The sequence below is a fragment of the Solanum stenotomum genome, chromosome 1 (genome assembly GCF_019186545.1).
Source record: "Solanum stenotomum isolate F172 chromosome 1, ASM1918654v1, whole genome shotgun sequence".
NCBI lineage: Eukaryota > Viridiplantae > Streptophyta > Magnoliopsida > Solanales > Solanaceae > Solanum > Solanum stenotomum.
The window spans coordinates 98,883,630-98,896,936 of record NC_064282.1 but is presented as its reverse complement, the minus strand read 5'-3'; the positions used below and the strand labels follow the sequence as shown (position 1 = coordinate 98,896,936).

At 31.4% G+C, this 13,307-nt stretch overlaps 2 protein-coding genes across 3 annotated transcripts; one reads left to right on the top strand and one right to left on the bottom strand.

Moving 5' to 3' along the window:
- The first annotated feature begins 5,306 nt into the window (after positions 1-5,306).
- LOC125871546 (protein MET1, chloroplastic) lies at positions 5,307-8,146 on the top strand. The gene is made up of 7 exons (XM_049552174.1): positions 5,307-5,791; positions 6,724-6,830; positions 6,902-6,996; positions 7,073-7,149; positions 7,240-7,360; positions 7,663-7,722; positions 7,802-8,146. The coding sequence occupies exons 1-7, from the start codon at positions 5,421-5,423 to the stop codon at positions 7,940-7,942; spliced, it is 972 nt and encodes a 323-aa protein (XP_049408131.1). The 5' UTR covers positions 5,307-5,420; the 3' UTR covers positions 7,943-8,146.
- Positions 8,147-9,229: 1,083 nt separating this feature from the next.
- LOC125871556 (uncharacterized) lies at positions 9,230-12,231 on the bottom strand. Of its 2 annotated transcripts, none has more exons than XM_049552185.1 (2): positions 11,211-12,231; positions 9,230-10,301 (listed from the first exon to the last, which is right to left on the bottom strand). In XM_049552185.1, exons 1-2 carry the CDS (start codon positions 11,510-11,512, stop codon positions 10,196-10,198), a joined length of 408 nt encoding a protein of 135 aa, XP_049408142.1. In that variant the 5' UTR covers positions 11,513-12,231; the 3' UTR covers positions 9,230-10,195. The 2 variants fall into 2 exon arrangements, with proteins under 2 accessions (XP_049408142.1, XP_049408148.1); XM_049552191.1 differs by having other exon boundaries at positions 9,230-10,266; positions 11,211-12,217.
- Positions 12,232-13,307: the final 1,076 nt, after the last annotated feature.

Below are 13,307 nucleotides of genomic sequence, written 5' to 3'. Positions count from 1 at the left end.
TCTCTGAAACGTGTTTTACACGTTGTATCCTTGTTAATTATTAAAATATGTGCACAATAATTCTCTTTCAATTTTTTTGTTAGTTGAAACTCCATAAAATGATTTTGTATTTTTAATTTACATGATCAAAATTTGTTAAGTTGTATAAATATAAATGTATTATAAAATATAATATAATTATTTGTGAGATATTGACGGCAAGATATTGTCGTACTTCATGAAAAGTATGACACTCTATTATTTAACAAAAATGATAACGCAAAAAAGAAAATAGAAACATATAAAAGAAATGATAATTTGTATTTGTATATATACATATTTATATCATAATTTAAAAAATAAATAAATTAAATACCGCAAAAAAAGTTAGAAACATATAAAAGAAATGGTAACCTTAAATCTGTATATATACATACTTATTTACTAATCTAAAAAATAAATGAATTGCCTAAATGAAAATTTGAAATTATCATATAAAAAGTCAATGAAACAAAAGTGTTTCCAATTGATAAATAAAAAGGAAACAAAAGTATTACCCACTTTATATAATTATAACTTTCATTATCCATATAATTAGATATCAAATCAATAAATCAAGGTTGTATGAAACAAAAAAGGAAAAAAAAAAAAAAGTATTACTCCACCTTATCTAAGTTCAATTTCTGCTGCCCATAAATTAGACACATAGTTAATATAGGATTGAAATATATAGAGAGAAAATATGAGAGGTGAAAAGGCTTATAACTGATTTGAAATATAATAGTTGATGTAAAATATGTCTTTTTAGATTCTTCAATGTAGCATTGCAGACTCAGAATTGAAAAATGCCAAGAGAAGTGAAAATATTGTAACTGATATGTCTTTATGCTATTAATGAGGATTATTATTTTTTAAATTTATAAACATAGTTAACAGATCAATAGGAGCAGATTTTGATGAGAAATGAAATTACTGATTTTTTTGTCTTTACATATATTGATATAAATGTGGAACTCATTAAGATGTTAAACATTATTAAGGCTTTTGAATTTTTTTGAAAATAGTTTATGACATGGTATTTGTTCTACATTTAAAATTGCTACAGTGCAACTAATGAGTTTCTTGGCCTAAAACATAAAATGGATTCACATTTAATATTAAGGCATTTCATATTACAACTAACTCTTACAATTCTCCCGCAGCAGTTTGACAGCTGTGGTTTAATATTTCTTAAACAGAGTGTTTATGACCTTTTAAATTTATGTAAATTAAATAAGAAAAAACAGAAGAGGAAAATATTTTAAAAAAATGAGAAGATTAATATGTTATTATTTAATTTTTAATTGATAAAATATTTTATAATAGTTTAATTTAGTATAAGAGCAAAATCGTAATTCAATTTTGAAGTTAGGATCTTCCCATTTTTAATAATAACAATAAATAATAATAATATATTAGATATATATATCATCAATTTAATACTACCTTAAAAACATAAACTCACTAACTTGAATGTTAAATTACTATAATACCCTACTTAAACCACCCATCTATATATATATTTGAATAGCATATGTTCTCTTGAAAGATTGTGACTTTTCCGATGAGTTGTGACTTTTCCAAAAGGTTGTGACTTTACCGATAAGTTATGACTTTACAGATGAGTTGTGACTTTTTCAAAGAGTTGTGACTTTTCTAAAGGATTGTTACATTTTCGAAGGATCATGACTTTTCAGATAAGGCACAATAAACACATGTTCATACTACTTTATGTTGGCTATAAATAGAGGGAGTTCCTCTCATTTTTCAATCACTAAAACTTTCTAATTTTCTACTCTTCTTCTTACACAAGGTCAGGGAATTTGAGATACCACTATTCTGATGAAGTAAATCATTCTATCCTAAGAGGATATATTTCCAGAACCTCGAGTACTTGAGGAAAAATATTTTTGGTGATATAATAATTATTTTTCTTTTTTTGCTTAATATATATATAGTAGTATGTACTGTTCGAATATATGAAGCTAACGTGAAGTAGTTTAAATTCATTTGATTTTGTTAACAATTTCTCCCGTGAAGCAGATATATGCTTCTGAATATTGTTTTCAAAAATTATTGAACTTCTCATGAGTCAGAGAATTGCACGAGTTGTTTTGTTGATGCTCAAGACATAAAAATAATTTAATATTGTCAGGAAGTTTGCTTCAAAATAGTTACTACTAGATATATGAACATTTCCCTTTCGTTTTGCTTATTTACATTTTTTTTTATATTTATGTATTTTAGTTGAAGAAAAATTCATATGATTTATAATGACGCCTGGTTGAAGGGTGTATTAGTGTATTTTTTTTTATTTAATTATTTATTTTATGAGATAAATATGTTTATTAAATGCAAATCTTCTCACACACACATTTGTATTTAAATTAAAGTATTATATTTGTCATGAAAGTATCATCATGTTAACAAGATTTTCTAACTTCAAAATATATTATTTTTAAATGTTATGATTTCTTCTCTTTTTTATTTAAAAAAACTCATAGAAAATAGGAAAATATGTGAATCATTTAAAAAAATTCATTCGCAAAATAAAATTTATACTAAGTAATATGGTATAAACGTGCAACACACAAAAAGCTTTAAAGTGAAGAGTTGAATTACTATTTTGCTCCTACACTAAATTAAAATCTAATTAACTATCTAAATAAACAGTAAAATGAAGTAGAAGTCCTATTTATTTAAGTAAATGCATAATTAATAAGAAATCCAGGTATTGCACTTTAATTCTTTAGTTATGGCATTATAAATTCTCTTTGTTATTACTAATTATTGCAAATGTTATTCACACCCTTTTACATTTTTTAGCTATAGCATTATGAATTTTGTTTGTTATTACATTAATTGTTTGTATCTTTCATCTTTCCTTATATTAACTTTTTGCTTTCACATTCTTATACCACCCCTATATAACTGATAACACAACGTTGTTATTGATCCTTGAACAAAACATGTCCGGTTGAATAAACTAAAATTGCTTGTAAGGATATAAACAATATCTTTGTTGGTGTAAGATAAACATGTGATGATTATATATATGATTTTTCAAATTGAATATACTACTAAAAAAATTAATTTAAATATTTAAGTTTTAAAATATTTATACTATTAAGCATGAAATGCACGTGTAACGCACATGTTTGAGAACTAGTGTAATTCTAAAATGTTCAAAATTAAAAATGACAGGGTCAATATTAATCAAATTTTAAGTTTATTTCCCCCTCACAAGTGTTCAAGAGAGTGAGCACGCTCTTTGTGCCACCTCAACACGCTCTTTGTGTCACGTCAGCATCTGCGAGTGTATTTATTTATAACATTTTTCAGACAAAACCTAAGATTGCGGTTTATATATATATATATATATAGAGAGAGAGAGAGAGAGAGAGTATTTGGACACACACGTTGCACGTGTAACCCTTATAGGTGAGCATAAGTATTTTTCAAAAATCACATAAATATGATCAATATATTCAAAAATCACATAAAAAATCAATGACATCCAAAATTTGAAGTGTCAACTTTTAAGATTCTTAATTAATCCTAAATTAATTTTCTTTTGGATTTATAAGTTAAATTTGATATGAATTTGTCAAATTTTAGTAGTTTTTATATAGGTGTTATGTTTTGAGCCAAAAAGAATTAAGCTAATTAAACTCATAGATTACACACTTAATCCATTCATATCATCAATTAACTCTTGTCCTAACACCAAAATCTATATTACATTTCTAAATAAACTCCATCTTATGTGTTTTCTTTACTCAGCGCAATTATAATATTTTTTAGTTAAAAAGGAAAATCAACATTTCATTTATATTTTATGAATCAATTTTGATAAAATGTACTTGAGAAACAAAAAGGCATGCTAATAAATAATGTTACAATATGTGAGTGATGAGTAATATAAATTTTGAAGGAGAAAGGGAGGTATAATTTATGGATCAAATAACTAAAATAATCAACTAAAATTAAAGCAAAGAAAGTTAATATAATTTCATGAGAAAAATAACCAAAATATCCTGCCAAAACTTATGAAAGTTGTAATAAAATACGAGATTTTATTCGTTCCTTTCTTTCTTAACATGGGGTTTTATCCTCCTTAAGACATGGATCCTATTGGAGAAGGTAAAGAGATAGATATAATATGATACAATTATTATTTAATATTTTATTAATTAAATATTTATAATATTTTTATTGAATATAGGGGTAAAATGGTAATTTAATATCACACCTTGATGCTTCTCACTTTTAATAATGCTAGTTCTCAGTCTGCACATGTGTCCTAAGCAAATAGCACACCGATAGAAATGAATAACAAAAAATTCAAAGTGAAATAATACAGGTTAAAATTGATGAACAATCCGAGTATTCAAACAACTTATTTATTGAGCGACAAATGATTATATATTGTCTGAATTTGTAAAATCAAACAACAAAAAATGGTTAGATAGTTAAAGTATAAAATAAGTTACATTTTGATATTATTAGGTACAAACACATAAATTCATCTGAAAACTCTAAAAGCTTATATAAAAGCAAAGATCCTTGGCAATGATTTTTGAGGCCCTCATCATAGAGATCAGACCCATTACATTATTTGATAAAGACAAAGAAGCACAATAAAAGAAAAATTAGGTAGTGCTTAAAAAATACACGAAAAGAAATATATATTTTCATGAACATTCATAGAAAAACAACCAAATAAAATGAGCATACCTTTGTAGAAATCTGCAACTTGTCTCTATCATTTCTTCTAATCGTGAGGAGTCAGGAAGAGGTTGATTATTTCATTAATAATAAGTTGATTAGTGAGAAAATTTAAGATAATAAATAAGATGATTCATTATCTAGTTAAATTGGTAACTTTGAGTGTGCATAAGTAGAGATTTTAGGATGCGTCCTACATGACATAATACACTTAGGATACAAAATTGTCATGTAGAATGTCACGTAAGACGAATGTGTTTATTTATTTAATTTTATACAAGTTTACATGTCTATTTAAGTACACACAAAGTTAGAAGTCATATATGTCAGTTGAGATCAAGTTAAAGCTTACATTTATTCATTACGTCAACCGATTCAATTATTCAGCTACTTCGAATAAACTTACTATTTTCTACTAGTATCTTTATAATTATTAATTTTAACATAGTTTCTACATTATTTTGTGGTATATTATATTTTATTAAAGTAAAATTTTAATTAAAAAAAAAAAAAAATCAAACTTGGTGGATGTGTGGCACCACAAATTGGAAGTGAAAATTGAAGAGGCTATTAGAGCCACTAGTCACAATCCTTTAGCATCAACACAAAATCTTGAATGATCACTTTGTTGAAGGTGAAAATTCAAGAATAGGCAAAACCAAAATCAAGAATCAATGGCTTCCACCATTAGCTACACTTCACTTTGTTCTTTACTTAAACTCAACCAAAACAACCAAAAAACCCCATTTTCCCCTTCTTCTTCTTCTTTGATTAAAATCAAGAATCAGTTATGTTTTAGCAGCAATTTTTGTAGCCATTTAGGTAAAGCTTCAACCTTTATGGTTAAAGCTTCAGAAACAGAGGCAACTCAGTCAGAAAAAGAAGAAGACAAGTATGAAGAGTATGAAGTTGAGATTGTTCAGCCTTATGGACTTAAATTTACTAAAGGTAGAGATGGAGGAACTTACATTGATGCTATTGCTCCTGGTGGTTCAGCTGATAAGACTGGGAAATTTACTGTTGGAGATAGAGTCATTGCCACCAGGTATTTGCTTTTTTAAACAAAAATTTGGGAATTACGAGGTGGGAAATTGAATTCGCACCAATAAAGTTTAGGTTGCCGACCAACTGAGCATATGTTATACTACTAATAGATGTGTCAATTTTAGTACTCTATTATTATATTGGAAAAAACTTACCTAATTATTCGAACATTCTTACTACATTTACTAATTTTTTCTATAGTTTGAAATAATTATATATATTGTGATTTCAAATCAGATATATCTTGATACATGTATTTTTGCTACTCTGAATTAGAGAGGAGAGAGGCAACAGAGAGAGTCAGTGTATCCTAGATACATGCAAATCACACTAGATATATGTATCTGGATATCAAATACATCCAAATACATTCTGAAAGGGAAAAGGGACAAATATACCCCCAAACTATTTTAAATGGTATGTAGATATCATCCGTCATACTTTTGGAACATTGGTGCCCCTACCGTCCAAAAACTAGAGCATATATACCCTTTATACTAACGGACATACACGTGTCATAATCTTATCCACCGACCCGACGTCGGATTGATGGATAAGATTGTGTCACGTGTCCCTATTTAGTCTTCTGTTAGAGTGAAGGACATATATGCTTTAGTTTTTTGACGGCAAGGGCACCAATGTCTCAAAAGTATGACGGAGGGTTTATGCATACCATTTACGATAATTCGGGAGTATATTTATCTTTTTTCCCCATTCTGAAACACAGATACATAGGGAGAGAGTCGTGTATCCTAAATACATGTGAATCTACTTGGATGTAGAGTATCTGGAACAAATTATACCTGATTTTGACCTCATGTATTTGATGATCGAAATCTAGCACGAATAGTAGTTTTGATCTACTTGTGTTATTTGTCCGTATTTATTTGTGCATGTGTAAGTAAAGAATGTGGAATGGCAAAATGTGTTCAGTGCAGTGTTTGGAGAGGAAATATGGCCTGCTGCTGAATATGGAAGAACAATGTACACTATTAGACAGAGAATTGGACCTTTACTCATGAAGATGCAAAAGAGATATGGTTAGAACATTAAACTAATTTAGGCACCGTTGTTCGATATGTTACCTCATACGAATCATCGCATTTCTCAGGGAAGGTGGAAGAAGTAGGTGAATTGACAGAAAAGGAAATTATCAGAGCTGAGAGGAATGCTGGTTTCATTAGTGACAGAGTTAGAGAAATTCAAGTAAGTAAACAAGTTTAGAGTATAAATGGGATAAAAACACATATGCCTTGACCCTTTCTTTCCTTGTGATGCTCAGGTAACGAATGCTCTGAGGAAGAAAGAACAAAAGGAGCAACGAGAAAGAGATCTTCGCGAAGGACTAAAACTTTCTAAGTAAGGCCATTTAACATCATTCTACCAATGTATTGTTATTCATGTAAAAGTTTCCTATTAATGGATTGTTTGTCGTCCTGGTAAAAAAAGGAATGGTAAATACGAAGAAGCACTCGAAAAGTTTGAGTCTGTGTTAGGATCAAGACCAACTGGAGATGAAGCTGCTGTGGCAAGTTACAATGTTGCCTGTTGTTATTCCAAGCTTAATCAGGTAATTCTGTTTGATTACACGCTGACTCTCAAGTAGACACATGAGTTCTATGTGGCATAATACACGTAAGATGCAAATTCCCATATAGGATGCTACGTAGGACGTGTGTGTTTGTTTGTTCAACTTTATACAAGTGTCTACTTGTACACACCGAAAGATGGAGAGCATAAATGTGAAATGACGTCAAGTTAAAGGGGATATTTATGTATTATGCTGAGCTTTTAGCTGACCATAATTCATTTTGGATGATAATTTACTGGATCGTGGTTCTCGAAATGACTCATTTTATTGCCCTGTGATAGCTTCAAGCAGGGTTATCTGCCTTGGAGGATGCAATGGAAGCAGGATTTGAAGATTTCAAGGTAAATGAGATTCAGAAATTTGCAGGAAATGGTATGGTTTAGTACTGTACCTGATTAATATTTGCCTGTTTGTTAACAGAGAATCAGGACAGACCCCGATCTTGCTAATCTAAGAACGTCTGAGGATTTCGAGAAACTCATGAAAAAGTTTGATGAATCGTTCATCAATGAGAATGCCATCAACGCGATTAAGTCTCTTTTTGGCTTCAACAAGAAATAGAAGCAGCAGCACATTCATAAACTGAAATGTCAATACATTGACTATGCTCCCTTTTTTGGATTTTGTTTATAGGTGAGTTATAGATATGAAATTACTTCTGATCATTAATTTTTTTTTCATTTCAATTGTATTACACTATGGTCAATCTCGTGTAATTATAAGGTTCGTATTCTGAATATGAAAAGATCTTCAATTTGAAACCTACATATCTCGTCGATCCATCAATAGTACATGCTCTTAAGTTGGCCAATGTGCCTACAGATTCCTTGTACCATTTCAAACTCAAGTAATCTTCATATTCTTGACTTGTCACACAACAGCTTCACTGGAAGCATTTATGCAGAGGTCGGAAATCTAGTTGGAATGATCGAAACACCAAGCACCTTCTCATCGATTTCATTCATTTTCACCTTATCGATTGAGTATACTGACCTGATAGTGAACTGGAAGAGGTCAGTACAAGGTCTGTCATCGAGCACCAGCATCGACATCTACTCTTGGCAGGACTTGTCAAAAAAAAACATTTTTCTGGTGAAATCTCTTCTTCTTTAGGAAAATTTAGAGGCCTCAGATTCCAGCAACCTGGGAATTTGGAGTCTTAATAGCATAGATTTGTCTCACAACAGTTTCTCTGGTCCAATTCCCCAGTCCTTTACAAAGCTTCAACAACTCACTACTTTTGGATGTCAGCAATACAACAACATACTCGGTGAAATCCCACAAATAGGGTATGGAGAGGGTGGAGTGTACCCAGACCTTACTAGTACCTCGTGGAGGTAGAGAAGTTGTTTCCGAAAGACCCTTTGACTCAAGAGCAGCGAATCCAAGTACAAAAAAGAAGAAAACAGTGTAGAAAATGTAGCAACTAACAAAGGAAGCAGTGCAAAGACTACAAGAAAGAACCAAGAACAACAAAATAGTGTGATAATCAAAATACAATACACAACAGACGACGATAGATATCAGCAATAACCATCCCAAAGGTAAAACACTAGTTGGAGGCCAAAGGGATCCAATGGATGATCCAACTTCTTGTGCTAATAATAGTGTCTTTGTGGCTTCCAAATTCAACTGCACTGTCCAAACAAGAAGTCTCTACAACAAACGGAACCAGAGAATGAGAGCAAAGAATCATGGTTGGCGTGGGAAGCAATGTGAATAGGATTGCCATTTCGTTTCATTATATCAACGCCATTTTACTTACTGGATTTGGCTAGCTTACAGAACAGCACAGCCTCCTCCCTCGAAGACGCACAGTACAGATCAAGAAGCAGCAAAACCAAAACACAAATGGAAGTGGAAATGATTTTACTAATAAATATTTCCATTTGCAGAGAGTGTTTACATCTGAATGTCAAAGACAATAGAATGACTGATAATTTGAAACCAAAAATCCACTGTTCCACTAAAGATTTCAGTGGTGCATCCAAGTCAGTAAATTGCATTGAAGCGAAGGTAGAAAAAACAGTATGATCTTCATAACTTCTGCCTTTGAATTCAGCAAACAATGCAATAGAACAGCAAATTATAGCAACCTAAGCTCTTCTTCTCGATTGACACGAACTCTTCAATGTTAACCATTCAAGCTGATCATTGGTGTGTGTGCTACCTGTTTGTGACAATGAAGAGGAATTATAACCTGTATTCTCCATCTATGAAGCAGTTTCATTGACGCGCAATATATTATCAGTCTACCAAGCTGGAACTCATCAAAAGGCTATTATTTTGAGAGAACAGCAGAAATAACACGCGCAGCTTTTTCTTCGAAGTTTAACACTTGTGCACATAGCTTTTCCAGTAGCCTTCAGATGCTAGAACCAGAAAACATATTGCAGGAGATGACAGTTAGCTTGTGTGTGGCTTAATTACTCAGACGAATCAAGCAAGAATAAACATCAATTTAGCTTCACACTTCTACAACAGGGAGCAATTGTCAGTTGACCTGAATTCTCACATAAGAAATCTTGAAAGTGATCACAATCCGCAATAGCAGGAAAGGGAGACATGAATAACCTTCACTCCCATGTAGGGGGTTTCCCAGATAATCAAATGAGGAATCTGACGGATGGATGAAAATCTTGATGCAAATGAAAAAGAATAGCAATTCTGATGAATGCATCAGCTCCACTTCTACTAACGCCTGTAGCTTTTCCGATCATGAACAATGTTCTCATGCACATGAAGTCATTTCCTCATTGTAATTGTATTAGATTAAACTGCAGCCACTTGGAAGTAGTTGCAGGAAGAAGCTGGTTAAGCAGCATCAAAGAATAATGCATAGACAATGTCTTGTCTCCTCTTCAGTGTCAGTATCTCCCGTTTCACTACAGAAACATCATCTTTAACATTCAGCTTCATACTAAAGGAACAAGCCCAGAGAGAATAAAAATGAAATAGGATTTAGAAACAACACGACGAGAAAAGTGAACAGGCAACTAACAATGCAATAGACTTCATGCTGTAAAACGACAGATTGGTAATGAAAGGCAATGTACTAAGAAAGCGCAACTCTATTAGACCTTTATCTGGAAAAAGCTGGAAAAAAGGTGAGAAAGAACGGTTGCCTACTACTAATAAGGGCGGGTAAGAGTGGGAGGCATCACTGGGAAAAAAGCCAATTGATTCGGTTTTCTCGAAATCAACGAGTGGACTGTAATTCATCTTATGTACTTACATAAAAGAAGCATTTAGGACTCCTAATCCTTTTAACTCTCCCCATCCAGAATAAAGTAATTAACGACCTTATACTCGTTTTGTATAAGCAAAGAAAGTATACATCAAAATAAACCATGTTTAGCATCAGCAAAGAAAAGCATAACAGATAGTGAAAGATTAACAATCCAAATAAAACACCATGAACAAAGATATTTGAACGAAACAGTTGTGACCACAAACTTGCTATATATGGGCACATCAAGTAAACATTCTTCAATATCAGCAACAAAAATCTGAGAAAGGAAAAAACAAGCACTGCACATTGGTACTGTACTTATCATTGTTCATTCAATTTTCTCCCAAAAGTATACAGAATTAGAAAAGTCTTATGGTCAGATCTTCATTTTCATAAATCATAACACATGCCTATATCTAATTTTCTTGATTTCTTCAGCAATATAGATGAGGACATATTAACTTCTTCTAGCAGATAGATCTCAATAATATATCTAAGTAACCTAGATCTATATTCTCCACATTTTATCATCTTGACCCCTTAATTCAAAATTTCCAAGAACACATTTTTAATGCATAAAGTAATGCTGCTCTTTACCTGGATTCAAACTCCTTGATCTCAACAAGCTCTTTCCCTATGTTATCCATCCATTGAACTCTCTTCTTGTCAATAATCTCCTTAGGTCCAACAACAGGACTTTTCCTAATACAACTTTTAAGACCATTTCCAGCATCTAGACTGACCTCAGATTGTTGATGAGAGGCACCAGAAACATGTGGGGTACTTTCCAATTTCAATGGACCTGGAGTGTAAAGATGAGCAGCAGAGGGTTTACAAAAACAAACAAATGGACAATGGATTTTGCAGAACAAAACCCTCATCAAACTGCTTTCTTTCATCAATAACTCATTTCAAGAATGCCCCCATTCCACCTTAAAACTGAAAAAGATCCAATCTTTAACCTCATAAAGCCCCAAAATTTTCATATAGGTATCAAACACAAACAATCAATTACATTAGATGACAAAGTTCTCCATTGAGCTGACATTTAGTACACATAAAATAATGATGTCCCAAATCCAGCAGAAAACAACAAAAGTACTAATAAATTCTTGAGTAAAGAAGAGAAAAGGTAAACAAACACTATATATATTTATATATATTCAAGAAAGAAGCAAAACCCCATAATCAAGAAACAATAAGTTTGGGATTTGGAGGGGGTTCTTGATTGTGAATTCCAAAACAACCCCTCAATCAAACATCAAGAAACTCTGCTCCTCCACTTTTTTTTACATGAAAATTCTGATTCTTGAGACTTTATTTTAATGTAAAGAAAAGGACATGTCTTTGTAGTTGTGAGAGAGAGAGAGAGAGAGAAAACAAACAAAGAAACAAACAAAGGTGATTGCTTCCACCTAATAGTAAAATGTCTGTCCTACCCTCTGCTGATTCATTGGAACAAAAAACCCAAATTGGAATTTTATCTGAAAGAACAAAAAGCTTAGCTGGAAGAGAAACTACTGATGAAGAAGATGATTCAAACAAATTTTCACAAGAATCCAAAATATGGCAACTGTACTCTTTCCAATAGCACAAACTAAAACTACTTTCATAAAAATATTGACATGTCAATATTACCATAATAGTAGTAATAACTAAATTTGGCAAATAAAGAAAGGCATAACACATAGACATTTTATTTAACTTGATCTCAATTGACATCTATGTCCTTCAAGGCGTGCACAAGTAGACATTTAAATTTTGTATAAATTTAAAGAAATTGATACATATGTCCTACGTTGTCTCCTACGTATATTATGTCACGTAGAACGCGTATGTCTACTTTACTTTATATAAGTTTAAATATCTACTTGTGTACACTCAAAATTGGATGGCATAGATATCAGTTGAAGTCTATGTTGCTCGGACAGTTCAAAAATGTCAAGGGGTACATATTGGATTATCCAAAAGTAATGTATTTTTTAAGAATCTGAAATGAGTGCAACATTGAAAATGATAAGTTCATACAACGTAGACTGAAATCAAGTTTAAAGAATATATTTATGTATTTTATGTAATATAGAAATGAATTGGGATGTTCAACAAGACAAGATTGTACAAGAAAAGAAGACACCAAAGACAATATGGAGTTGATACCTAGTGGTGGTTTGCATGATGATAACCCCACTTTTAAAGTAAAATTGATTTAAAGGTAATGACTTTGAATTTGAACAATAACTTAAGTCTTCAAATTGGTGCTTCTTTTTCTTTTAAGGCAATCCATAACTCAATTGATTTGCATAATATATATACTCTTTTTTTTAGTTTCCTTTCTTTTCTTAGTCATATTGACTTCATATCAAAACTTTATTTTTTTTATAAATTTAAAATAATCATTTAAAGCATAATATATATATAATCTTTTTTGGTTTCCTTGGCAATTTAACTTTTGAGGGTTAGCTAGGTTTACTTGAGTGTTGATGAATATATAGGCTTATCAAAGACATTCCAAGTTCAATATGGTGCTTATGCAACCATGTGAAGCTAGACAACAAATAAGAAAAGAATCTTTTACTTTGAAAGAAAAACTTTTTTATAAGGCGTAACCTTGATGTAAGACTTATTTCTAATAAGAAAAAAATCAGCCCCTTTTATTGGAGTCTTGGTGACTCGACCTTCCAATCGAGCATCCGA